The sequence below is a fragment of the Drosophila sechellia genome, chromosome 3L, assembly GCF_004382195.2.
Source record: "Drosophila sechellia strain sech25 chromosome 3L, ASM438219v1, whole genome shotgun sequence".
In the NCBI taxonomy this organism is placed as follows: Eukaryota; Metazoa; Arthropoda; class Insecta; order Diptera; family Drosophilidae; genus Drosophila; species Drosophila sechellia.
In genome coordinates this window covers 13,246,188-13,271,787 of record NC_045951.1, presented here as the reverse complement: position 1 = coordinate 13,271,787, position 25,600 = coordinate 13,246,188, and the positions used below count along the sequence as shown (strand labels likewise).

General features: G+C 45.2%; 1 protein-coding gene across 29 annotated transcripts in view; it reads left to right on the top strand.

The window, feature by feature from the left end:
* LOC6605599 (CUGBP Elav-like family member 4) overlaps positions 1–25,600 on the top strand; it is a 131,137-nt gene that overhangs the window by 73,732 nt on the left and 31,805 nt on the right. For all 29 annotated transcript variants that reach the window (XM_032717406.1, XM_032717401.1, XM_032717413.1 and 26 more), the window contains one exon: positions 8,987–9,066. In XM_032717406.1, coding sequence (XP_032573297.1) covers positions 8,987–9,066 — 80 coding nt within the window. The remainder of the gene's footprint in view (positions 1–8,986; positions 9,067–25,600) is intronic.

Sequence of the window (25,600 nt, the reverse complement as noted above, 5' to 3'; positions counted from 1 at the left end):
CTGAAGGGTAGTTGTCTTCCTTCTATTATTACGCCTATTTAAATACTTGGACTTTAAACAAAGTCTTCTTTAAGCACTAAATATTTAGAACATATTTTTAAGCTGGCTCTAAAAATTATCTGCTGAGTGCACAATTTCGGTTGGAAAAAAATCGAGTGGAAGCAGCATTGAAAATTTTCGGCAGTTGTCTGCGCTACTTTACTGGACTGCGCCCCCCACAACAATGAAGATTTATAATGCCCCTTTTGGCCTATAGCTCACCTAACGTTGTCATGGCTATGGCTCGTGGCCCAAAAGCACTGTGTGCCATAATAGCCATATATTAGGGTTCAGCGGCGATTTGGCCGATAACAAGTGAGACGAAAAATGGAAAAACAAGGCAGTTTATAGCTGGTAATTGGAATCAGGCAAAAACCAAGCTCACGTAAATCAGTCGGATGGATGTATTGCCACTGCACGGAATATTATTCAAAGCATGGTTTTAAGCTGATGGCATTGTATAAGTTATGCCAATCACATAACAAAATATATGTTTTCGCCCGACTCAAATTAAATAAGAGCCGCAGAGCAGCAAGGCCACTCCCACAGCCTTTGCCACTACAACTACCACTGCAAATCGCACACTCGAGCGCAGAGCGTAACAAAATTCAATATCGCTTTTAATTGCATGTTGCCGGGGCAACAGCAGCAACAGCAACAGCAGCAACAGCGACAGACATTGTAAGCCCCTTGCAAACTGAACCGTCAAACGCTTGATGGGAATCGGGGTGAAGGGAAGGAAGGATTCAGGCCACTTATATAAGCCTGAATGCCTGGGACGAACCTGTAATTTAGCAAAATGTTATGTAAACTTTAAATCGAGTTATGCATTTTAATTGGTTGTTGTACAATTTTGCAAGCGGCACGTTTTGTTTGCCACATCAGAGAGCACGAATCTGAGCTTCCATTATGCATACACAGATACGGAATATGAATTTATATAGACAAGCCATGGTTGCCCCCTGCCAACCATAGCAACAATTGAAAATGCAATGATTCACAGATTTTTGCGTAATGCAATTGAAAATCTTGTTCAATTTGAGCAATTTACCATATTATTTTAGGGAATTTATGCTCCTTTTCTTTCATAAGTTTTTCCATACCCAAAGGCAAGAAGCTGGAACTGAAGTGGCTGTTGTTTCATGTTTATGGCCTCAAGGATGCAGGGGCAGAGCAGTAAGAGAATTTCTCCAGAAAATCCCATTTCTTCAAGCAATCCCGAAGCTAAGGCACTTCTGGTTACAAAATTTCCGGTTAATTAAATTAATTTCGAACCGCACACAAAGCCGCGAGTTGCGAGTTGCAAGTGCATCGCGCTCCGGCGGCAGCTTAATGTTAATCTACCCTGTGGCTTAATTACTGCCACTGCCACTGCCGCAGCAAATTGCACCCAAAAGGCAAGGTCGAGGTCTGTCTTAGTCTCCGTATCCGTCTCCGCTCCGGTCACCGTCTCAATTTCCAGCGCAGACTCCCCACATCCTTCGTCCAGGACGCTAACTCATTTTAATGATGCCGGGATACCTGGCTTCCACGGTGTCCCAAGTGCAGTTGGTGTCTTGCGTCTTCCGCCAGTTTGGACGCAACTTCGGGGCAATTATGGCCAACTTGCCTGTGCTTACATGTGGCCAAATTGTTGTGGCTGTGTCTACGTCTCGGTCGCATTAAAAATGAATAATGGCCGCGACTTGGGCGCACAATTTATGCACTCACTGTGCCCAGATGGTAACCTGGCGTCTGGTCCGGTCTGGTCTGGGTTTTGGCCTGGGCCCTTTTCAATCATGTCCAAATCCATGCAATCAAATTCCCGGGCGCAATACAATTAGCTTCTCTAGCTTGCTGCCCCGCTGAGAAAACAAAAATAAATTTCTAGCATGCTTTTGGACGGCGCAGTTTATTAGGCTTAACCAACCTGTCCAGGCTAAACTGGACTTGGGCTCCTCGTCCTGCCCACGCTTTGATGTCCTGGCTAAGCCCGGTAAAATTGATTTTCCCTACCTGGCCATTCGTGGCTGTCTTTATTTTTATATTCCTCCCCGCGCCGAGCCAAGCACAGTCAGCAATAAAGTTCAAATGAAGCGAGTCGCTATTAAGTTATGCGGCTTTAATGCCCAGCCCCCCATTTTTCGAATTTGTTTCGTGTTCTCCGGCTAAATAAGTGGACGCATAAATCGCCAAAGGATACGGCATGAAATGTAGCGGAATAAATGCTGAAAACAATAAAGGTGCAGGACATCAGCTCACTTGATGGGCACAATAGTTTGCTGCGGCAGAGTGCTCCTGCCCAGAGATTAAAGCCATCCATTTTTTTCCTTTTCAGCTTTGGGAAAACCTCGGCGCCCCAAACTGTGCTGCGGTTTTAGTTGCATTTGACTTTGCGGTTTGACGTTGTTGCGTTGGCTTGTTGTTTTGTATGTTTTTATGTATTTTTTGCCCCCGCTCCGTTGCCTTTTGCAGCACACGCAACAGCTTTTTGTTCACACTTTCGCCTGGCAAAACAATTTCCCTCCCAAATCTGGCCAGAAAAGTGGGGCGATGAGTGGTGTGGTGTGGAGGGGGAGTGGCTTTTGGCGTCGTCTGCCCCGCATGCATTGCGGTTTCTGTTGCATAATTATTTTGTTGCGGTTACTGTGCCCCCCCTCTTCCTCTGACCTAATCCTTGCAGCTCCCGACTCCGATTTCTGCCAGCAGTTTCGTTTTGCTGCTGCTGTTAGCGTTGCAGAAGCATTTACCTTGTTTGTGGTTCGCTGAGCGCTGGCAACAGTTTTTCAGGACCTGAAATTACTTTGGTTTTTCCCATGCAAACGGTGGGGGGGAAGGGCTTTAAATCTTTGACGGTGCAGTTTATTTAGGCGGTTAATGGCACGTTTTTATCTGATTCCCCATTAACCACCATCCACAGCCCCATTTATAACGAGTTTAAAGTGGAATTTGCGGGCAATAGTCAATGATTTGATGCTAAAAGTAATTGAATTGGAAACAGAGACAATGGCTTTTAGCCATATACCCCAAACTATGCCAACTTCTGGACCACATTCCTCCGCTGTTAGAGTGCTCCCTTTTGACATGGGTCTGCTGGGTATGCTAAGAATATTCGACTCCTTGGACCTTTTGGCAAGGGGACGGGGTAAAATAGTAAATAACAGCAAATAGCAGAAGGGCAAGCTGACAAGACAGGAAGTTGCAGCAACAAGAACAGCAACATTTTTCGGCTGCGCCCAACAAATGTTACACAAAACGAAGGGCGCATGGCGGGAAAGGACGAAGTGAATCCTGACTATTTGGCTTGTTCTGCCGAGGATGGCTGCTTCTTCGTCTGTTGGTGTCATTTGTTAAAGAGGCTTGTCAACATGCCTTATAACAAGCTGGCTCGGACTTCAGGCCCAGAGACCCACTGTAAAGGTGAGGGGGGGTGGTGGTGCTTGGATGGGGCGATTCCACTGAAACGAAGAAGTTTTTCGGTCCGAAAGCAATAATATTTCAGCTTTTGTTATAGGTTTTCCTCGGCTCTCTCGCTTTCGGATCGTAGCTGGCTGCTGTGTTTGTGGTGTTGCTCGCTTGTTTGTTGTTCGCATTTTGTAGAATACTTTTGTGCATTATTTGCACAGAACTTGTACAAAACTAGAGACGAACGCTTTGGCGCTGGCTTTTCAAATTGCCAGAGACATTTGTTTGCTTCTGTGTGTGTGTGTACACAAAATATTATTTTCTTAATTGGTGTTTATTGTGTGTCAAACGCACACGCACACTCGCACGGCGATAGAGCAGGAGGGAACATACTTTCCACTGGAAAGTTTCCAGCCAACTCTCGACGGAGCTATAAAAATGTCAGCATTTTCAGACCCTGCATCCACATCTCGATTCACTCTCATCTATTAAATGTTAGCCCCAAATTTGTGCCCTGTTGAAATGTAATTTTCATTTGACCTTTTTGCTTACATTTTCTACGAGGCTTTCAAGAAAAAGTGACCGAATCCAGTGAAAAGACAGAAGGATGCACGTTGCCCAGTGGCAAATTGCTTATGAAATTGCAATTTAAGCTCACTCAGGGCACTGATTTTTATTTAATTTGGCCTGCAGTGCCAGTACCACATCACAGACGGAATGGTTCGGTAAAAAATATATCACATTACACGTATGGGGAGCTACTATTTTGCATACGAGATTCCGACCAAGTCCACTGCTTCATGAATTCGCATGTGAAGTCCGAGTCCGGCCTCGAATGTTATTTACTGAAGTTGCAAATCCTTAAAATGCCTCTGGCCTGGCGGGCCGAAAGTTTTGTTGTTTATCAACTGGCAAAAGGTAGTCGAAAGTTTTCTCCACCACCCCCGACTGGCATTTTTTTTGGGCCAAAATCAAGAATAATGGTCCCATTGGGCATTCAGAGAACGTGTTGGTGCCAGTATTAGAGAGTGTGTCCTGGGATACACTCCAAAAAGTCTATATGATTTGTATGCAAAGTGCTGGGACCTCTCATGCCTGGCAGAGTTCAATTTCATCCAGTTGGAGACCTGGTCAACTGGTCACAGTTGTGTGTTTGTGTTTTGCAGCTCGTAGTTGGCCATATTGATAAGTTCTGCCAGCGACAGATTTGATTAGACATGCTGGTCAAAGTTTTTGGGATACGAACGCCATGTCATGCTCCTCGGCCACTGCGCCAATAGCTTGAAACGAAATTAGCTACCTGGCCGGACATCATATGTTGCATTTGGATGAGTTTATTTGATTTCTTCTGCCATCTCCCGAGGTGCTTTCAACTGTGAGTGTCATGACGCAAATGCAATTTGCTACCCAGACCCAGTTATTCCCCATATCACCCATTTCATATCCAGGCCCCGGTGCACTCACTGCCTTGTTTTCCCAGCCAGTTTTCAGAGAGAACTAGGAGCTCCTGCACATGCATCAAACAAATTCGATAGCCTTGCCATCGCATAATAAGCGTAAACGTTGGCTAACAAGATTCATGCTACGCTTTTGCGCCCAAGAGGCAAACATGCAATGGCCATCAACGAGGTCCTGGGACCATAGACCAACTCCACCTCAATGCCATCCATGGCGATCCCGCCAGCCAGCCCGGCATCCTACCATCCTGCCATCCAGTCATACTACCAACAAATGACTATGACGCGACCGGTGGCCAGCGAATGTCGCGCGCTTAATGCAACTTTGTTGCTGATGCTGATGCCTGTCCAGCTGCCTTGGCAGTCCTTTCTCTCCCATCCTGGTCGGCAGCGATTGAAAAATCCCACTAGGGCGTTTTTAATTGGATTTTAAAATACTTGTCCCATGCAGCAGTGGCAGTGCAGCCGGCAACATCAGGAGGCATACTGGCTGGCCTAGCCCGGCCATAACATGAGCCTGCCCCTCCCGGCGACGGCGACCGACAAGGCCAACATATCGACCAAAACCCCATTTGCAGGGGGTTTGAAATGGGGATGGTGATGGGGGAGGGGCCTCAACACGCTCGTTATCCTTGTTTCCTGCTGTAGCTGCTGCTTCGGCAGTCCTGATGTCCTGCTGCCATCGCTCCTGGCCCTGCTGCTACTGCTCTACATGCTGCTCCTTCTCCGGCCGCCGATGCTCTGCACAATTTGGTTACGTGTTTGACCGTCGGCGATTTTTCATGGCAAGGCATTCGTTTTTTTTTTTTTTTTGGGTGGACACGGTGGTGGCTGTCCAGCACTGGGGTTTCCCATACATTAATGACATTGCAAATTTGTATTGCAAATGTGCAAGTTGTGGCCGAGCATGAAGCTGCTCTCCCATAAATTTAATCGCATGTGTTTCCCCGAAATCTGGTGCAACTCAATTGTCGCAGCAATTCCCCTTTTTTTTGCGGGAAGTCAAAGGTTTACCCATTAGGGTCAAGCAGATGGAAAAGAATGGCATAGGTTATAGGTGGACTTTGCATCGAGATAAAGTGATAAATTTCAATTTTATCATAAGCCAACTGAAAGCTGGTGATTAAAACAAACTTGTGCGTGAAGGAGCTTAAAGAGACTTGCCGGGATGAAGACAGACGACAACTTTGCCTCACTATGATTTTAATGACAACACAACTTTCGCATTAGCATTAGCATATTTGATTAAAAAGTGTCATTAGGCTCGGCTCCTCGGATCCTGCAGCTGCGTCATTTCACGCTTCACCGGAAGTTGCACAAGACGCTAAAAACTTGGCGCACTTGCTCACATTTTAATTTCAACTAATTGCCGAGAATCAAGGAATCATCTCCAGCCAGCCTTCTCCTGGCCGTTAAGTAATTAAGGCGCTGCACTTTGTTAGCTCTTTCAAGGAATGAAAGGAGGTGAGAGAGTGTGTTGTCCTGCAACCTGTCGTCCTGCACTAATTGTTAAAAGTGTTGTCCGTTCGCTGGATTTGTATGTAGATTCAATTTCCCTTCACTTCTCATCCTACTCATCCTTCTTCTCCACATCAAAGCAAAGTCGAGCAACTGCGATGGAGTTTGATTTGGATTTGGCCATCCTCAGTCTGATTCACCTCTTTCGCTGACTAATTTGCTTTTAATTAATATAATGACTCCAAGTTTGACAATTATCCGTAATGTTGAGCGACCGCCTGCAAAGGGTAAATAATCAAATGGTTCCCGAGAAAGTCAACTTAGATAGGAGCCGAACTTCACTCAAAGACACACAATTAGCCGGCTGACGAGGAACCCACACTGTTTGCCCAAGATGCTAATGAATGTCCAAGTTTGGTAGATTGAAACTTTTCTATAAATAAGAAATGAGATATAGAACTTACGCACTTGCGGGCAGCCAAGTGATGGAAAAATGGAAACATTTATAAAGCTTTTTCTGATATCTTTCTGGGTCTCTCTTGTTAGAGGTGTTCGAACATTTTAAGTCCGCAGCCCCCGAGCAAAGTTTGCTTTTCACAAAAGTTATGCCAAGAAAAATACATTTCACATAGAGCCGAAAAAAGCCATCCCAAAATGTATCCCGAAAAAACAAACAGATACAAAAGAAACAAAAAAGGACACCAAAATGTAAAAGGAAAATCAACTTTGATTTAAGTTTACAAAAATGCTTAGCAATTGCCTCTTGTTTTTTTAACTTTTTACATTCTTTTTTGTTCCGTTGTTCCCTTATATTTTTCAGCTGTGTGGATTAACTGGCAACAAAATATTTTATTTTTTATTGCTTAGCAGCGCTGATTTGCACTCTTGTGTCCTGCCATTCCACAGCCCCCCGAAGTCCCCGCCCACTGACGCTCGGTTGGGACGGGAAAAATTCTGGATTTTGTTGTCACTTCAACACACAAAACATAAAATACACAAGAGTCGCGACGAGTTGGGGCGAACAAAAATCCACTTGAATTTTTTACACTTTATTTTTTGTACATTTGCAACAAGGCGAATAAAAGGGAATTTTCCCTTATAGCCCACTCCATTTTTATTTTTTTCTTTCTCCATTTTGGCCGCTGTTGCTCTTCGCGTTGTTTGCACGCGAAATTTGTGCTTGTCTGCCTTTCGGCTTGTCAGCTCGCATGTTGCATGGTTTTAGGCGGGATTTGTTTATGCTGCGCCCCTGCCCCCATCCCAATCACGCCCCTTTAGAATAGCGTCAACTACAAAAGGCAACAGCAACGGCAAGAGCCCAAGCCGAAATTTGGACACCCATCCTGTCCGAACCCTCGACGCGCTGAGGGTTCGGGAATTAGACATTTCGCAGGGTTTCCTGAATTTACCGACCGGGGATGCCCAACCCCCGAAAGGCTTTCCCAGCTGGAGGGTCTTAATTTTCAGCATTGTTGATGTTTTGCGTACAGCACACAAACAACAGATGAAGAGCCGTAGAGCAAGGGTTAAGCTAGGCCTTAATTAATTCCTTGGCGGCGGGGTTAAAAGGTGGATGGTGAATGCACACATACAGATTTTTTGAAGATTTACCAAGCGGCATAGATATCCTCGACCATTAGTGTGAGGGTATTAAATATTATTTAAATTCCACTGAACTGGCTTAATTAAATGTGAATTGGATACGTTTGTGTATCTAAAATTCATTTGGTTTGCAGTTAACATATCAGTTTACTCACTGTGCAACATCTCGTTGCAACTAACTATAATTGCATTCTGTCTATGCGAACGCATTAAACACTCTTAATTTGTTCTCAATTTACAAATGTAAAACAATGCTCGAAGCCATCGGGTATTACCACATTTTTAAATCGTTTTCAAGCACCGGCTTACATGTGGTATAAGCCCCTTTTATTCCGGCCACACTACGCACTTTTCGATTCCCCCCGACTGCTGCATGTTTTTTCGCGGTGTGGAAGGTCCTTACTTTTTGTGGTTATTACTGTATATTAAATTAGCATAAATGATTTTTAATAATTATGCCATTGAAGCCGGGCCCTTCAACAGCTCCCACTGTCCCCATTGTAATCCCCTTTCCCCAACAGCAGCTGGCACCCACACAAATTACAATATAATGAGCGAGCAAGTGCAGCTGAATATTTTCTTTTTTCTCTGTACATTTTGCGGTTCAGTTTGAATTTTACATTTTACATTCCATATCCACCAGGCAGCACAGGCCGACTATTATTTTTATATAATGGCCGTTTTGTGTTCGCTGATTTCGCCTCCGATGTCGATGTTGATTTTCATGCAAGAGTGCACAAGGCGATTCTTGCAAAAATGTTTTTTAATTGCACTTAAAATTTTATTTAAATGCCCCTCACATTGCATTTCGATCCAATGGCAGCTGTAGCCACATCTGACCTCTTCACTCACGCGGTTTCGTATCGGTATTTATGGAATGCTTAGTGATTTTTAAATTCAATATTCAATACTGCGTAAATATTCACGAGTGGCGGAGTGTCAAGTGGTTGGCCGTACCAAAGAAATAAGTCTGATGTACAAAAATAAATACCCTCGATGGCCATTCAAGCACTATTACTAATCAACTTTCTGTGTTGTATTTGCAGGCTGCGCTTTCGTCAAATTTGGTTCGCAGCAGGAGGCCCAGTCAGCAATAACCAACCTACACGGAAGTCAAACTATGCCGGTAAGTAGAAGATTCTAAGTCACCAGGGGGATAAACAACTTTAAATGTATATTCAACGCCCATTTCTCGAAATTAGAAAATTGTGTTTTTATGTCCCGGGCAAGGCATCGCTCCTTGATGGCACTTGTGTGCGAATAATATGAAAATAATGAAATTTCAAACCTGAAGTATGCGTACTCAAGTGGTTGTTGTTCTCGAGTTTGGTGTTGTTGCCCTATTCTCATCGTTGAAAAGTACTTAGCAAACTTCATTTAAGCTACAAGTGCGCTCGTTGCTCGGGCCAAGTTTCCATGATTTATAAATAAAATTAGAATTAAATTAAATGCCGTATTATTATTTTTTCCTTTTACGCCGCACTTCAATGGCAAATCAAGAAGCTCGTTCTACTCTAATTTTCTAAAAAAAAAAAGAGAAAATGAAAAAATAAATCAAAATAGCTTTTGGCATAAGAGCCGAGGAAACCCGTAGCAACGTGGGTTTCCCGCCAAGTGACTTCATTATGCCCGAATTTTGTAAGGAATCAGCCACCACACACACACACACACACACACACATACATAGCTCAGATTGCGGCCGAAGCTATGTAGCTCTATATAGAAGAAAGCGAAGAAACCGTATAGAAGGCTCTTCTTTAGCTCTATGACAACGTTGCCCGGGAATTATTTCGTCTTTCGTGCGTTTCTTCTATTTTCTTGCTTTGGTGCTTGCGAAAAATAAATGAAATTTGCATGACACTTGAGTTATTTTGCACGTAAATTGCTTCTTTTGACAAACAAACAAGCAAATACACAAACCAGCTGCTGGGGGATGTGGGTGGGTGTGGGAGTGGTAGTGGCTGAAACGCTGCCATTGTTGTATTTTCGGTGTTTACAGCCAGGCAGGCAGTCAGTGCAGTCCCAAGTCGCCTCCTTCAATCCCAAGTTCCAGCACCAGAACCAAATCCACAACCAAGTCCTCATCCGCATCCGCGTCCGCATCCTCATTCTCGTCCCTTTTCGCTCTTCACTCTTTCAGCAAACGAATTTTACATTTTGGGTTTTGTGTGTTTGCGGGCTGCTGGTGCTTCCAACTCCTTCGACAACTCGTTGGCGCATTTAAATTCAAATTCAAATATTGTTGATGAAATTTGTTGCTTAATTTGCAATTTAGATGCGTTTTTAAACAATCGCCGCGGCGCTTGCCGAGAAATCATGTGTTTACTTAGGCGGAAGTTGATGATGATGCACAGACGCTTCCTCCTGCTGCTGCCAAGGATAATTACAGTGAAGACTGACTGTGCCAACTGCTGGTGTAGCTAAACCACTGACACTTGCCGTTGGCCAAAAGTTGCACACACATTCGACAAACGGACGTGGCCAAACAAATACGCACTGGGTGAAAACTTCAAAAATATAGCCGCAAGTGAGGCAAACAAACAAATAATGACGGTACAAGGAAACCAATTCGAATTCAAAGGCGAGTGCAAACAGAGCGGCTTAAGTAAATTTCAATTTCACAGCGCAAAACCGTCACATTTTATAGCTGATTGCAGTCGATATACAGCAAATCAAAGCATAGCCCGCAGCGATTTCAATGGGTACGGTTGGGGTATCGATTGGAAACTTTGGAGCGGAAAAAGGGAAAAGATCTGTTCAATCTAAGATGAAATCTGTGTAAATTGCTATCCGCCCGAACATTAGCATAATTTTTGTCTACCCTTTGCAAAGGCATTAGTGGAATAGAAAATGGGGGGCATATCCGCTGGAGGCCTACAGCCAACTGCACTTTACCTCCAATTACGCCGGTATGTGGCTCAAACCCATTTCTCACCTTTTGCCCAAAGCGTTACACGCTTGAAATTCCCGACCTGACCTGCTCCGCCCCTGTTCACTGCCCCCTGCGCCCTTGACCTGCCACGCCCCTGGCGAAAAACACACAGCTGCAATTTTTCACCTGGCCAATTTTTAAGATGAGCAGGACTCCCCAAAAGACGACGCTGGCAAATTGCTGCCCTCCTGTGGCAAGAAAAAATGGAGCGACAGACGTTTGGGGGCGTCGGCAAAGCAAGTTGTACATTTTTCTACTTGCTTTTTTTTAATTTTAAGAAGGTATACCTGCCTGCATTAAGCATTTTAATGTCAGTTTGCCCCCAGCCCACCTGCCTCTGCCACCCACCCCCCATTAGCCCACTCTGCACGGCTGTAATTGCAATTTGGCGTTACGACTGCGTTGTGGCTGGAAAAAGGAGGGAGTGGTAATTAGCGCAAAACGACGCCAGCTGCTATGTTGTATAAAAATTTTTAGCTGCCACGAAGCGTAAGTATTCTACGCTTTTTCCTCAGCCGCGGCATATACATTAATTATATGACCAAGTGCAATGTGGCTAACAGAGCGGGGTAGTTGCCTCTAGTGCGGCACCGAATTGATTGCCTACCTGCAGGCGTCAAAGTTGCGCCAGACAAAACCGCAAGTTAATTTTAAGCTTAACAAAGTCCACTTCCAACGCCGCTACCCCACTGCCCCTACTGCTCCCATTTCGATCCCCCTTTGGCTTTCATGTTGATGTACCACAGAAAGCTTTTAAAAAAAAAACGAGAAATGCAGGGGAAGAACATTTTTTGATTACGCCAAACCTTAAGCAGCTTATGAACGCCCTCGGTCCAGAAACGGACCAAGCGCTCATTAAAAAGGAATTTGCAGGGCTAAAATGGATGGAAAAGAAGCGGACCTGGACCTGGACCAGGACGAGAATGGAGTAGTCCGCCCCATTCCTCACACGTTCGCTCCCTTGTTAATCTCTTGGCACTCAACATGTTATAAGTCGCTTTAAGTGCGGTTGGCAAACGTTTTCTAAATGCAAAAAAAAGTGTATATGTATACCAACACACACTTTGTGTGGGGAGAGCGAAAAAAAGTTTACAGTTTACAGTTGTAAACAATAATTTCGTATTCACTCAACACGCAAACACACACAGACACGGCAACACTCAGCCATTTGCATAAGCCGCTGATGCGATTTTTTGCTGTCCGTGCTTGTGGGCGTGGCTTAGAAGTGGCCCGAACACTTGTTAATGAAAGCGCGCGCATGCATTAAAGCTGCCTTTGCTTATAAATGCTTTTGATTGACGAAGCGCAAAAGCCACGCAACATGCATAGCAACAGTCGGCAAAAAAAAAAAAAATGAGGAGCGAAAATAGAATTTAAAATAAAAAATGTCACACCCGATGAAAAGCAATGAAAACTTAGAAAACTCCAGTGAATAAATTCTTAACTTGCAAACAGCGTTACTGGAAACGAGGACACACACAACAGTCCCGCACCTTTGACAGCGTTTGGAATTTCGAATAAATTAGTCAATTAGCATTTCTATTTTTGTTTGTTCAGCTGTGGAGGAATGGGCGGTAGAACCACAAATACTGGCCAATATGGTGGGGAAAGAAGCCAGTCAGAACACCTTGCCGGGAAGAAACACATGTTCCCAGCGAACGCAGTCATCGCCATCATCAACATCATCAAAGACATTCTTTCCCATCTTGCTTGGTGCGCATTTAAATTTCAAATTAATTTCTCGCCATGTGAAGCAACCAAAAAAAAAAGGAAGATTGGAAGAAATAAGAAATCTGCAAGCTGACAACGCGCACACATATAGCCTAGTGGCAGATAAATACGAGGAGAGTCCGCGCTGTCCCAAAAAATTATATGCGGAGCAATGCCCCCTCCATCTCCACCTCTACCTCCATCTCCCTTCCAACCCATCAAACCTGTTTTCGCAGTCATTTCGCAGAACGGGCGCCGTAAAATATGCAAAAGAAGAAACATTTTTGCGCGCAGCTCGCTCGCTGGCTCAATTTTTTCTTCTCCTACTTTTGCCGGCTCCTTGGTCGTTTTGTTTGCGCTGCTCATGGCTGGATTGACGCAACATATGCCATATGCCACTGCCAGCGTCGAATGTTGTGCGACTGCTGCCGTTGTTGTTCTTCTTGCTTTTTGTTTTCATTCCCTCGGTATATATGTATATGTGTGTGTCTGTGTGTGTCTCGCATCAATTATGCTTTTATTTATACAACAATTTTCGTTCTGCTGGCCGTTCAATTTTCGTCAGCAGTCGACGGGCAGAACGAACAAGTCGAATGAGCGCGCTGCCTTAATGCGACTTGACAAAAATGGCGCCCAAGGTGGGGCAATGGTGTGCCGTATAAAAAAAATGGCGCCCAACGTGGGACAGAGCTGAGGCTGCTGTTTTCTATATGAAGGTATGAGAGAACCGGCAGTTTCTTCTTAACGCTTGAGCGACGCCCACACATACACATACACGCACACCTTGAAGCGTCAAGCTGACGACCAAGAGAGCGATGCTGTTCTGGCCTGGCTTTCTATTTTAATTCACACGCCATTGTTGCTCAGCGCCTAAAAGAAGACGAGGCGAAGTTGAATTTCTAATGTGCAGCAGCTGCTAACAATGGAAGTGGGGAATCGGAGTGGCAGGTGGACGGGATTGGATGAATGGAGACGGGAGCGGAGGGACAGACCTGATTGTGTTTTGGCTGCTTGTTCTTGCTGTTAGTTGTTGTGTGGATGGGTGCGTGTGTTGGTTAGATGTGGGTATTGTATTGTATTCTTCCTTCTAAAGCGTACTTATGTGCGCGTTTAAGCAATTTTTAAATCGCTGTCGTGCCTGTGTGGAAATGGTCGAATAACAAGCTCCGCCACCTTAGACGTTTTAAAAGAAAGGGGGGGAAATTTCATGGGACTGTGTGTGCTGGAAAGATTGTAAGTGGATTTTTAAGCCACCTAAATTGGTATATTTACATTAATAGAATGCATATTAACTAAAATCTATATTTACCCGATAAAAAAAGGGGCAGATATTTTCATGAACAAATCACGTATTATAATACTTATATAAGAGCATTTGCTTAGTACCCTGGGATTCCAGGGGTGATGGCAATCATTGATATTAATGCAAGTTCGTAAAATTTGTTATCCCGGAAGAAAGTTGCACATCTAATTATCGGAAGCTTAAAACTTTTGTGCATCTTGTATACCCTTCGAATAAGAAACATAAATCATGGGTAGACCGGCAAATCCTGGTCGACTCATCCACTACTAAATCATGCTCGATGTTTAGCATATTAGACATATGCACAGGGTGGCTACGCCATCCCCACCAACATCGTCTTAATATTGATTTGCAGCCAATCTGATATCCACTCGCTTAGTCACTGAGCCCACCCTCTCAGCTTTCAGGCTCCATCAATTTCAATTTCGCTCCGGCGGCAAATCCAAACAACGCCTGCCCCATACAATTCCTGCCACAGCCTGCAGACAGGTCTACCCATCTCAACCCTCTCATCACAGGCCTCGCCTTCGACTTGGCCAGGGCATCGGCGTTTTTCGGTAAACTAATTTTCTCGCTCAATATCTTGACAGCGAAATTGGCACGCGGCAGTGTTGCCAATCAAAACCCACACACGGGGACGAAGGGGAGCTGCTTTCGCTTCTCCAGAGGATAGCATAATTTTGGATTTGCCACCTTTTCGCCTGCTGTGGCACCTGTTTTGCCATTGACATCACGTACCATGGTCCAGGACCCTTCCATCGAAGGACCCCGACCCTCTTAGCGCTAACTCAGGGCGGAGTGGACATAAATTTTCGGTTTTTAGTCGCCGGAAATTGAAGCGAAATGTCCTGGCATTGCAACTTCTTTAAGAGAGAAATCTCGCATTTCCTTGCCACATAAAAGAATCACTGGTAATGGCTTTCTTCGGGGCCTTTCCGCTCATAAAACGGAGTCATGGCAGCTAAAAGCACAAAACTTCCGGCCTTTTTGTGTCCGAATGCGCGTGCATCATTAAAAACGACATCGGGCCGTGTTGCATCTTCCGAAAAACAGTGCGGCAACATAAAAAGTGCTGCAGCTGCGTCTGTCTTTCCCAGCCAACCAGACAGACCGGCAGGAGCGTGTTATAAACAATTTTAATAGACTTGCTTAAGGGCAAACATTTGCAGGTGACTCCCCTGCCTTGCCACCTTATCTCCGGAGGAGAGTCCTCCTGCGAAACATTGTGAGCTCGCAGCTGCTGAAGCTCCCTCATCACTGATGATCCCCCATTGTCTTTTGCATTTCTTCGTCTGTTTCGACTACGTGCCGCACTGCATTTGCATCGGACTGCTGCTGCTACGTACAGTGCGGCGGCTACTTAATTTAATGCACGTCTGTTTGCATAAACCCAAACCTTATTGAATCGACGACGGCAACATGAACGAAGCAGCTTGGCAGCTTCCAGAGCGCAGCATCATCAATGTATGGGCACGTTCTGGTACCAGCGAATGATGAGCAAACTTCAATTCGCCAATCCCGCTCCTCCTGCTCCTACACTGATCCTTCTGCTGCTCCTCCAGACTCGTCTGCCGCATAAACTTTAATGAGCCACACGAACTGGCCAGAAGAAATTGAATGCTGACGTGATTTTCGGCACTCGGAACCCTGCGAAAAGTTCAAGGAAATGACTAAGGAAACTCCCCGCTCTGCTTGGCTTTGTTTGTTGCATACACCTTGAGGCGCTGTCAACCATTTGGCTTTTGCATTTGCCTTCCATTTAGGCTGACTGTGAGGGGGGGCGGGAGACCAAAGGGTTTCCTTCTCCCTCAAAAAATTCACCACAGAGACGGCTGCTTTAGATTTCTATCACACATCAGTGGGGTGGTGGTGGTTGGGGATGGCGAAACCAAGCCAAACACTTCAAGCCAAAAAGGGAAGCCGGGCCAGCCTTCTTCCGCTTTACGTGCCAATGATGACAATTGGTTTTCATTCTTTCCCTTGGTCGCGGCTTCGATTTCTGCAATTTCTTCGTTTCGTTTCGTTTGGATTCGTTTCGTTTCCTCTTTGGTGTTTTTGTTTTGCACGTCGTCGTCAGTTTTTCGCCGCTTGTCTACAATTTCAATAAAATTTTATTAACGAATTCCGGCGAATGGTCGGCGGAATCGGCGATGACAAGGCAAAGGAAAAGCAGGGCAGAGACCAGAGACCAGACTGCACAGACTGTGGACACTTTTATACCTCTCCGCCCCAGGAATCGATATTATTATTACAATAACAACAGCTGGGCGAAGGAATGGTATAGGGGTTTGGGTATTGGAACTGTAGCAATTGCCTGTCAGCATTGTACTTGTCGATTTTGCAGCTTACTTTGCTGGCAATGCATACTTTTAAGGCGCTTTGACAATTCTTTTTATCTGCGCCCAGGACGATGCCAAGGACTTGGCTTGTTTGTTTGTCATTTACGCCGCCTCAGCTCCAACCCCCCACCGCCTCTCTCGTTCCCTTAGCGGTTTGGGCCAAGTTGAAAGCCCGCAGTTCAATTCTCAATGGCGCAGCAGTTTTTCTTTCCATCTAATGGCGACGTTTCCGCTCCTTTTCCCGCCGTCGCCGTTGCCGAGTTTGTTTTTCATCCCACATCTTAAAGTTCTCGGCCCCCTTGGTTCATGAACCGCTTTTTTGCCGGCCAAAAGTTGACATCAATTTTTGTTCAATTTTATTATTTTCATCTTCATTTTCACAGCGAAAAATCTATAATTGTATTTATGTCAACGTTTTTTTTTCTTGCTGGTGAATAGATGATGTGCTTAGGGTCTCCCTCTGTGGCTCTATGGCATTATAATAATGACTTTGCTTTTGTGATAACGACTTACGGAAATGTTTGGGCATGTCATTAGCGTTTGGTAAGAAATTTGTCTTCAAACGATATTATTAATAGACAGTGGGAAACGGAAAGGATAGGCGGGGGCAGCGCTTTATTTATGGGGGCGCCAGCCAGTATGCAAAGTAGTAACTGGCTGCTTGGGAAATTTATATGCAAAGTTATAAGTGCAATATAAATTAAATGTGTGCGTGTGTGTGTGTGTGTGTGGATGGGGAACAAAAACAACGTTGCATGAGTAATGTCGTCTTGGAAGCTCAGATATGTCCAATATGAATATGCAATCTTACTTAAAGCCAGAAACTTTTACAACGTTCTCTCGGCCTAAGTCTAAACATTTTCGACTTTCAAGAGGGCACAGAGCAAAACTTGCTGCTGAAGCCCAAACAAGCCCTGGCCAAAACTATCAACTGTAATCAAGTTGGCTAGCCCGAAACTACCAACAAGAAGGCAAAGGAAAAAGCTGCTAAAAAGCATTAGGGCACTGCACCTCCGGCAAAACTAAAGACGGAAGTCGGCAGACATTAGTGCCAAAAGTGCGTCACAAACAATATTTCCGTATCAGGCAGTGAAACTAAAACGGGAGGCATAGCCTAGACACTTTTTAAGAGATTAAATTTTTCGGTCCTTCGTTGTTTTTCCCATCCTGTGAGTGTTCGAGTGTGCGTGTGTGTGAAACAGTCTCTGCCCTCCAACGAAACTGTAACGAAACATTACGGCCAACACACACACACACACAGCTGCATGCGAGGACATACAGGGAAGTTTTGCAGAACAACAATGCCGGGTTTTGGGCCAGCAGAGGAGTAAAGGATTTGGGGATGGGAAAGTGGGATGCCAGGACTGTGAAGGAACCTGCAACTAAAATAGCCAGCAGCATTTTTGCGTTTGCGTTGTTTAAACATGCGCAAAGTTCAGGGTTTTGAACTTTTATCAAACATACGGCAAGCCAAAATTTCGGGGCGATGGCGTGCATGTGGGGTAACCTGCCCAAGAGCAAGGCGAGACATGCAGCACACTTTTTGGGATGGCCCGCAAATCTATATCGTCCTGGCAAGCACCTCCCCTCCACTGAAAAACCCCTTGTGTGAGGATGTAAAAGCAACTATCAGCGCCCTGGGGCCGGTCTCTTGTTATTCCAGCTTGGCTCGCTTCCTTTTTGAGGGGAAGCCGGCCAAAAGAACATTAAGGAAATTACCAAAATTAGTAATAGCATATAAATTAACCAAGGGCCAGGCGGCTTGAAGAGCGGAGTACTCCATAGAGTTATGCAATAGATAGATATTAAAATTTTACCCAACACATTTGCCATGGCATAAATATTTCATGAGACTCGCGGCTGTTTCCGCTAAAAACTTGACAGCTGTCAAAACTTGGCGCGCTGCCGCTCTACTGTCTGTTTGAAATTTACATTGCATACATTTGGTCTGCTCCTCCGAATTCGTCCTTCAATTTTCATTAAACTGGCAGCGGCAGCAGCAGCAGCTCCTTGACAACTGTCAGAAGTTGTCCTGGTCGTGAGGTTCTGGTCCTGCTCCTGGTCTCTTCTTGGGCGCAACAAATAACGAATTTCACAATGGAATCTTTTAATCCCAATGAACTGCGGAGATCCAGGTCCGTGTCCCTGTCTGCTGGCTGGAAAACAAACGTTGCAGGCATTTACTTAATCGACAAGGGATTAGGTCTGGCCAAGAACCATCCGCTTTGTTGCTTTGTTGCCATTCGGTTTCGTGCCCACTTTAAATTGAGAATTATTGTCGCAAACAACAGTTGGACTGTTGTCTGGGATCAGGGGTGCTTGGTGCCCAATGCCCCATGCCCCCCTGCAGATAAGGATATATTGTGTCTCACGCAGTTTGGACAGCTTTAATCTCGGGCCAAGCTGCGGACTGAGCGCGTACGTGCTTAATTTTGTTTGCACTTTTAAGCCAGCTTCAGCTTCGGCCCGCTCCGGACTAGCCACGCCTGCAGTTGGCCTGCAAAAATCACTCAATACCAGAGGGGTTCCAGTTTTGGGGGGCAGCGGGAGCAGGATGAGAAGGCGGATGAGGATGAGGCCGCCGCATGCGCTTGGCCAGGGATTAGCGCTGATTGAAATTGCAAATGAAAATTTATTTTTACTGTGCCCGGGTCGAGACCGGACTCCCACTTTCCCACATCCCCCTTACCGCCCAATGTTAGTTTAGCTTAGCTCTTGGTCAGAAGAGCAAAAAACGTTGGACCGCCTGCGGGTCAGAGTGCTCGCCCTCTCTCTTTCACTCTTGTATTAAAATTTAATTGAGTTACTGACATTTTATTTTTGTATAATTAAATTAAGCCCCAGCTTAGCGTTTGATTTTAATTTGTGCGACATTTGTCCGCTCAGTCAGCCGGACTCCTAGCTGTGTGCTTTCTCTGCATTAATGTGTCACAACAACAGATGCAATCGCACCAACACACGCAAACACATATACATCCCCCCGCCAATTATATGGCCATAAATTTGTTTTGAATAAATATTAATGCGACTGCCGCGGGATTAGTTGCAGAAATTATGTTCGCTACTTTTTAAAGCCTAGGCGCAGCCGATGGCGCATAATTTATTGGCCAGCCAGCTAAACTGGTCAACTGAGTGGTGTCTGTTTGCACAGCTGTGTCCCGGCCAGGAGCTTAACAAATTGATTGGCCACGATGGCGGGATGGGGTCGAGAAATTAATATTCCCGGGTAGCAAACACACACACAGACGCAAACACATACACCGCGATATGAATCTTCATTGATGGCGGAGCGAACTTTGGCTAATTAAGAAATGCCAGCCAGAGTCCAGTTTACTCTGCGGATAACAATGTGAGGGAATACTCTGTGCGCATTAGCTTGGCTTGCCTAAGCAAATATTAACCATCCGCCGTGTAAGCCGCGCTTTTGCTCAGCCACTTTTTTAATAATAAAAATTTCATTATTTCAACAAATATAGAGGAAGAGTAGGGGGCGCAGCGCCCTTTTGCATGTACATACAACGTTTTTAATTAAAAAATCCTTTGGTCAAGCAATTACCGGGGCACATTAAAATAAACACGAGGCCAGGACCCCCGAAAGAAAGCGGACCAGGACCCTTGTTGGCACATTATTAAAGCGAAATGTATTACAAGCTAATCTTTCATCTTTGTGGGGGGTGGAGAATAGGAGGGAGGCGTGGCAACTGCCCGTCGGACCTGAGTAAATATTAATAATACATATTAATAACGGCCAGTCGCTGCCCTTTCAGCTATTTGCACGTAATTCCTGTAGTGCATAATTATAGCCACCAGATGCCAGGGTCTGTGTGGAGCGGGATGCGTGGCTTATTGAGGCATCAGGCAATTACAAATATTTGCCATTGCAAGTCTAATGCGGTATAAGCTGCCTGACGAAGAAAAACACCCGCCTTCCATCTTCATATCTCATACGCCCCGTTGCCAGTGCCGCACCTTTGCGCCGAAATTTATGGCACACTTTTAGGCGCACTGTCATTACAATGGAAATTAAGCCTACGCAACGTCATTGCCTTTCTTTTTGGCTTCCGAAGCCATTGCGGGGCTTACTTAAAAATTACATAAATTTTGCTTTATGTGACTCCGGGCCGAGCCTAAGCCTAAGCCCGGGCAATCTCTTAAAAACCCATCCATAAAGTATGCAATTAAATTTTCACTTAAACGATTATCACATAAATCCTCACATAGCACACACACACACACAAACTGAGAGGCGAGGCCAGAGTCAAACGTGTTTGCATTTAAATTAAAAGAGCCATTTTTCTTCGACACGGCCACGATTAGAGCGGGGTTGTGGAGAAGGAATAACGGCCACAAAGAGCCCGCCCACCTTATGATAAGACCATTACAGCGTCTGCAGGAGAGGCCACGTATGTCCTGAACCGCAGCACCGCCCTCACGTACGAACAGCACATCCTTGCACACACACACACACACACGAGAGGATACGAGCCCAAGCGAACCCATTGTATATATATTTGCTTATGTTAATTGCCGTTGAATCCATTTCCATTAAGATGCAAGTCCTGCCGCTGACGATAATTCCACATATACACATCCTGGCCAAAGGACGAGGGAGGCTGGTCGCATAATTGCTTACGGTTACGGGGAGTAAAGGCGAGTGCTGGCGAGAGGGCCAAAAGTATGCCTTGACCAAGGAACGAACGTTAAGACCGACCATCGTCCTGGCTGCCGCTGCTCGTTGCTTTTCAATATGCACAGCAATATCCTTGGGTAAACACAGATCCTGGACTCTGGTCCTGTCCTTGTGGCCCCTGGCTCGTGGCTACAGCTCCAAATACGACTCCACGACGGCCTCGCCTTTGCCATTTTATTATACAATAACAAAAAAGCTCCGGCATACCAAGTGGCGCACTAATGCCGACCACCCGGGATCCGGAATCTCCGGAACGTGCTCTTACATATTAGTAAACTTCATAATTTTTAATTGATACATTAAATTTCGTGCAAATATTGATCGAGCTGAGTAGTGCCATTTGGGTGGGCTTTGGTGCCAGGCATCGTCTTAGTTGAGTGACAGCTTAACGATGTAAAGCTCGGTTTATTATGCATGGCAGGCTTCTGCCGACTGGGATTACTTGGCCAGGACTGGAAAAAGTAGGCAATGTTTGCTCTTTGCCAGCCAGCAGCAGTAGGAACAATCTTGGGTACTCGAATGGATGTATTAATAAACTGCTTTCGGGTTGCAGGCGGAGTCACTATGGGTTATCCATCATCAGTGGTTTCATTAGGATCTCCTGAAGATTTGTGCAATCCTGGTGGCGAACAAGAATTTCCCATTCATATTTCGGAGGTAGATAACCATTTTGGGTGCATTCCCAGTGTTTGCTGTCTAGGGCCAAAACACTCAAAAGCAATTTGCCCGCATTGACTCGGGCTTTTCCCGGAGCCAGTTTTTCAAGCTTTCCGCTCCTTTTACTTTGCTTTTTTCGGCACTCTCTCTATCATCGCCAGGCAACGTTTGGCACTCAACCGCAAATGCATTTCAACGTAAAGTTTTTAAACAAATATTTGCCCAACTTGCAGCCAAGCGGGGTTTCTTTTTTAGGTTTCTTCATTTTTTTTTTTTGTGGGCCTGGGTCTTCCTGCGAGTCCTGGCATTCGAACAATGCGCAGGCAGGCGGGCAGGAGTCCAGTCAGTCAGCCAGCCAGGCAGCCAGCCATAAAATGAGCAACGGTGCGCCGTGCGGTATGCAACAGTTTTTTGCTGTGTGTGTGTTATATCCTTGTGCACGCTCCTTTCATATTTGCAGCGGGCTGGCCAACAAATGGCACAAGAATTTATTTGCAACTGTTGCGGCAGGTCCTTCTGCCTGCCAGCAGGCAACTCTATAAATGAATGTCCTTTTGATTTTGTTCAACGAGCCTAGAGAGCGACTCAATTCAGCGCCGGCTCCACCGGGGCTCCTTTGTTTTCGTACTGGTCCCGGCATTCTTTTAGGCGGACCGCCTACAACTTTGCCCAGCTTGGACTGCTTTCTTTCATTCCCAGCTGGAGAGCATGAATGTGTGTGCGTGGTGTGTGTGTGTGTGTAGGTATGTAGGAATGTTTTAATTTGTTTTCCTATCCGGCAGCTCAGTGTCGCTTTCGTTCGCTTCTTTTTATTGCCCCGTGCCACAGGCTCTGTTTGATTGTTTGCCTGTGCCACTTGTTTATGTGTGGCCGCTTCCTGCCCCTCGCTGTGTTTGCATTCATGACACACGATACGAGGAAACGCGGCATGCTATGGACATTTTCCGCTTTCTACTCCGCATTGTTGCGGCGCCGTTAAATTTCTTCCTATTTACACTCATATATTTCATTTATTGTTTGCCCGTATGATTAATTGAAGTCGTAGGGATATGGCGGGAATTTCAATTTCATACGAAATATTTAATTAAAACATCCCCCATCTGTTCTTGCTTTGTTTCTTTCCAGGTAAGTGACGTCGTTCGGTGTCCTGACAGAGCCGTAAGTTCATTCGCCTAATGAACAGCCATATCCCCGTGCGAATCTATTGACTGCGATTGTGCGGGTGCTGCAGTCACCGCACGCTTTTGTATTTAATTACAGAAGCAACTATCTTTCAATTATTTACACCTGCAACAAAAACCGTGTCGGTGTCTGGCCTCAATGGGGCTGCACTTCTGGCCAAGCCAAACAAAATATATATCCGCTCTTTACATTGATTACCCCATGGAGCCGTAGTCCTTCCTGCTCCTCCTCCCCCCGACGCGTCGTCCTTAGTCCTTGCTCGACTCCGTGCTCCATGCACAGTCACTTACTTTCGCCCACTTGACGACCGCGCCCACTTTCGATAATTAATTGCAGACATCAGTTGCAGTTGCGGGTATTTTCGGGAGTGGGTTTCAGTTTTTGTTGGCTATTTTCGGGAAGAGAGACGAGGCAAGCATCGGGCAGCAATGAAGCATGCCATCAATTTGTCTCTCTGTTTGTAGCAAGCTTTTAGGTGGGCAAGCAATTGTTCTGCAGACGCGCGTCGCGAACTGAACCCAACTATTCCGAACTGAACTGAAGTGAAGTGCAATTACAAATGCAACTCAAGTAGCAGCTGAAGACAATGGAGAAAGACAGTTGGGTGGAAGCAGAGGTAAAAACGCCTCAGGAAACGCTATTAGTTAGAGTGACACAGGCAAATAACAGCAAGCAACTGGGAAGGAGCCTTTAACTCAATTCTACAGGATTTGTATATATTTTTTCAAAAAGAATTTAATAGGGTGTCACAGCAACTACTAGTATATCAATAGCATTTAAAGGTGTCTTAAAGTATGTTAAATCATTGTTCACGCCAGAAAATCTGTTTTTCTCTTGGCCAAATTTGGACACCTCCAACCCCGAAGCTCGTCCTCAGACAGACGAAGTCCTGCTGCCAGTGACCGCAAATGCAATAAAAATAAATAACAATTAATAAATGCTTTGTGTCTCGGCTTTTGGGTTCCTCCGCTCCCAGAACGCTTAGCGTGGTTTTTAAAAGCTTAAACGTGTTGGGATCCCACATCCCCCACCTCCTGCCACTTGGAAATTAAGTTGGAATTTCAAATTACCCTGGCAGAATGAGAATACCGACGTGCTGGAACGTACTCCACTGTTTTGCGCTCGCGGAATTTAATTAAAAGAATTGCAAATGTAGCTTGTGGCACTTTCCGCCGACTCTTTTGCTGGCCAACTAGTTAGGGTCTGTCTAGCTGCAGCTCAACTCAGCTCAGCGCAGCTCATAAATGGCCCAGTGTCCAGTGACTAATTGCATTTTATGAATATTGCATTGCATTTAGCCTGACACGAGACAAACGACCGGCAAGCCGCTAAGTGGCCGCCATCGTTGTCCTTCGTCCTGCACCGTTCGTCCTTCAAGAGTTAAAGCTCAGGTGTGTCCCGATCGGTGCATTAGATTAATGAAACGCTGGAACGAACGAACGAACTTTGGGGAACCCTTTTCCGATAAATGCCAAATTAATTAAAAAATACAGCGGCAAAGTAAAGAGAAGGCCAAACTCAAGCAACCCGAAAAGGAAAAACTTGAGACACACAATGAGGTTTTCCTTCTTTCCGTTTTTGCTCCTTTTTTTTTTCTTTCCATTATATATATATATATATATATATATATATATATATATATATATATATATATATATATATGTATTTGGTATCTGCGTGTGTTTGCGTTGTATTTTCTTTTGCCCGCTGCCGCTGCTCAACTTGAAAGTGTTAATTAAAAATTGTTTCACAGTTTAGCTGCGAAAATGAAAATTGAAAAAGGCAAAAAGGGAGTCAGTGAGTCAGTCGCAGTACACCAGACTTTCTTCATATTTTCCCTTCGTTGTCCTTGCCCTGATACCCTTTTTCATTAGCCGCCTCAATTTAAGACCAGAGCCGAGTGTATTTATCTTAGCCGTACCCCATACGCCCCGTTGGCCAACTAGTGCACAGTAATTGCAAGTGGAATGCAGCCGGCCGCAGTTGGCCATATCACGGCACTTGGCCTTAAAGTGCCTCGAGACTGGTTAGGATGGAGCAATCGTGGCATGTGGCCCCTATCTGCATCGCTTGTAATTGCAACAACTTAAGCCGCTTCGCCGGTCGCTCAAGATGCCAGTTGCTCTGGCAATTGTCCAACAATTAGGTTGGATTCGCTGCCCATTCAGTCATCGAGTAAGGTTCCGTTCCCATGTTATCCACTCCTCTTTAGCCGGTAAATCCCGAAAAAATCTATGCTTCCCGGCTATAAGAGAGCAGAAAAAAAGAAATCCCTCGGTTCTTTCTATTTGAGTTTTTCATTCGATGCCCGAGAATAGAGGAGAAAGGTGCTTCGGCCGGAAGATTTGCCTCCGCCCGCCCACTTTTCCGGTTTGACTGTTTGTCTTGCACTGCGTGTTTTTAATTTTGCGCGTTTCGCTTGTTCTAATTGAAAGCCGCGTTGTGTGTACTTGTTGGGTGGGTGGTTTTGGTTTGGTTTCCTGGAAATGGGTGGCAATGTATGCTTTGCCTGTCTTGTGTTTGTCTTAACATTTATACGCAACACACACACTCGTGCACACAGAGAGCACTTCCTATTTCCTTCTGGCTTCGTCTCGTAGATAAATAATTTACTTTTTGCGCACTAAGGCACAAACAAACATTGAGGAGCAGCGGCCAAGGATTCGGGGGTGACAGGAACAACTAAAAGCGACGACGTCGGCATATCTTTTCTTATGGCAAATATTTATATGTATATGTGTTTGCTTATAATATAATGTACATACAACAACATACAGCACGACGAGGAAAAGCGAAATTTTTACCAACATTTTTGTGTTTGTTGATTTTGGGCAAACAAAACTTTGC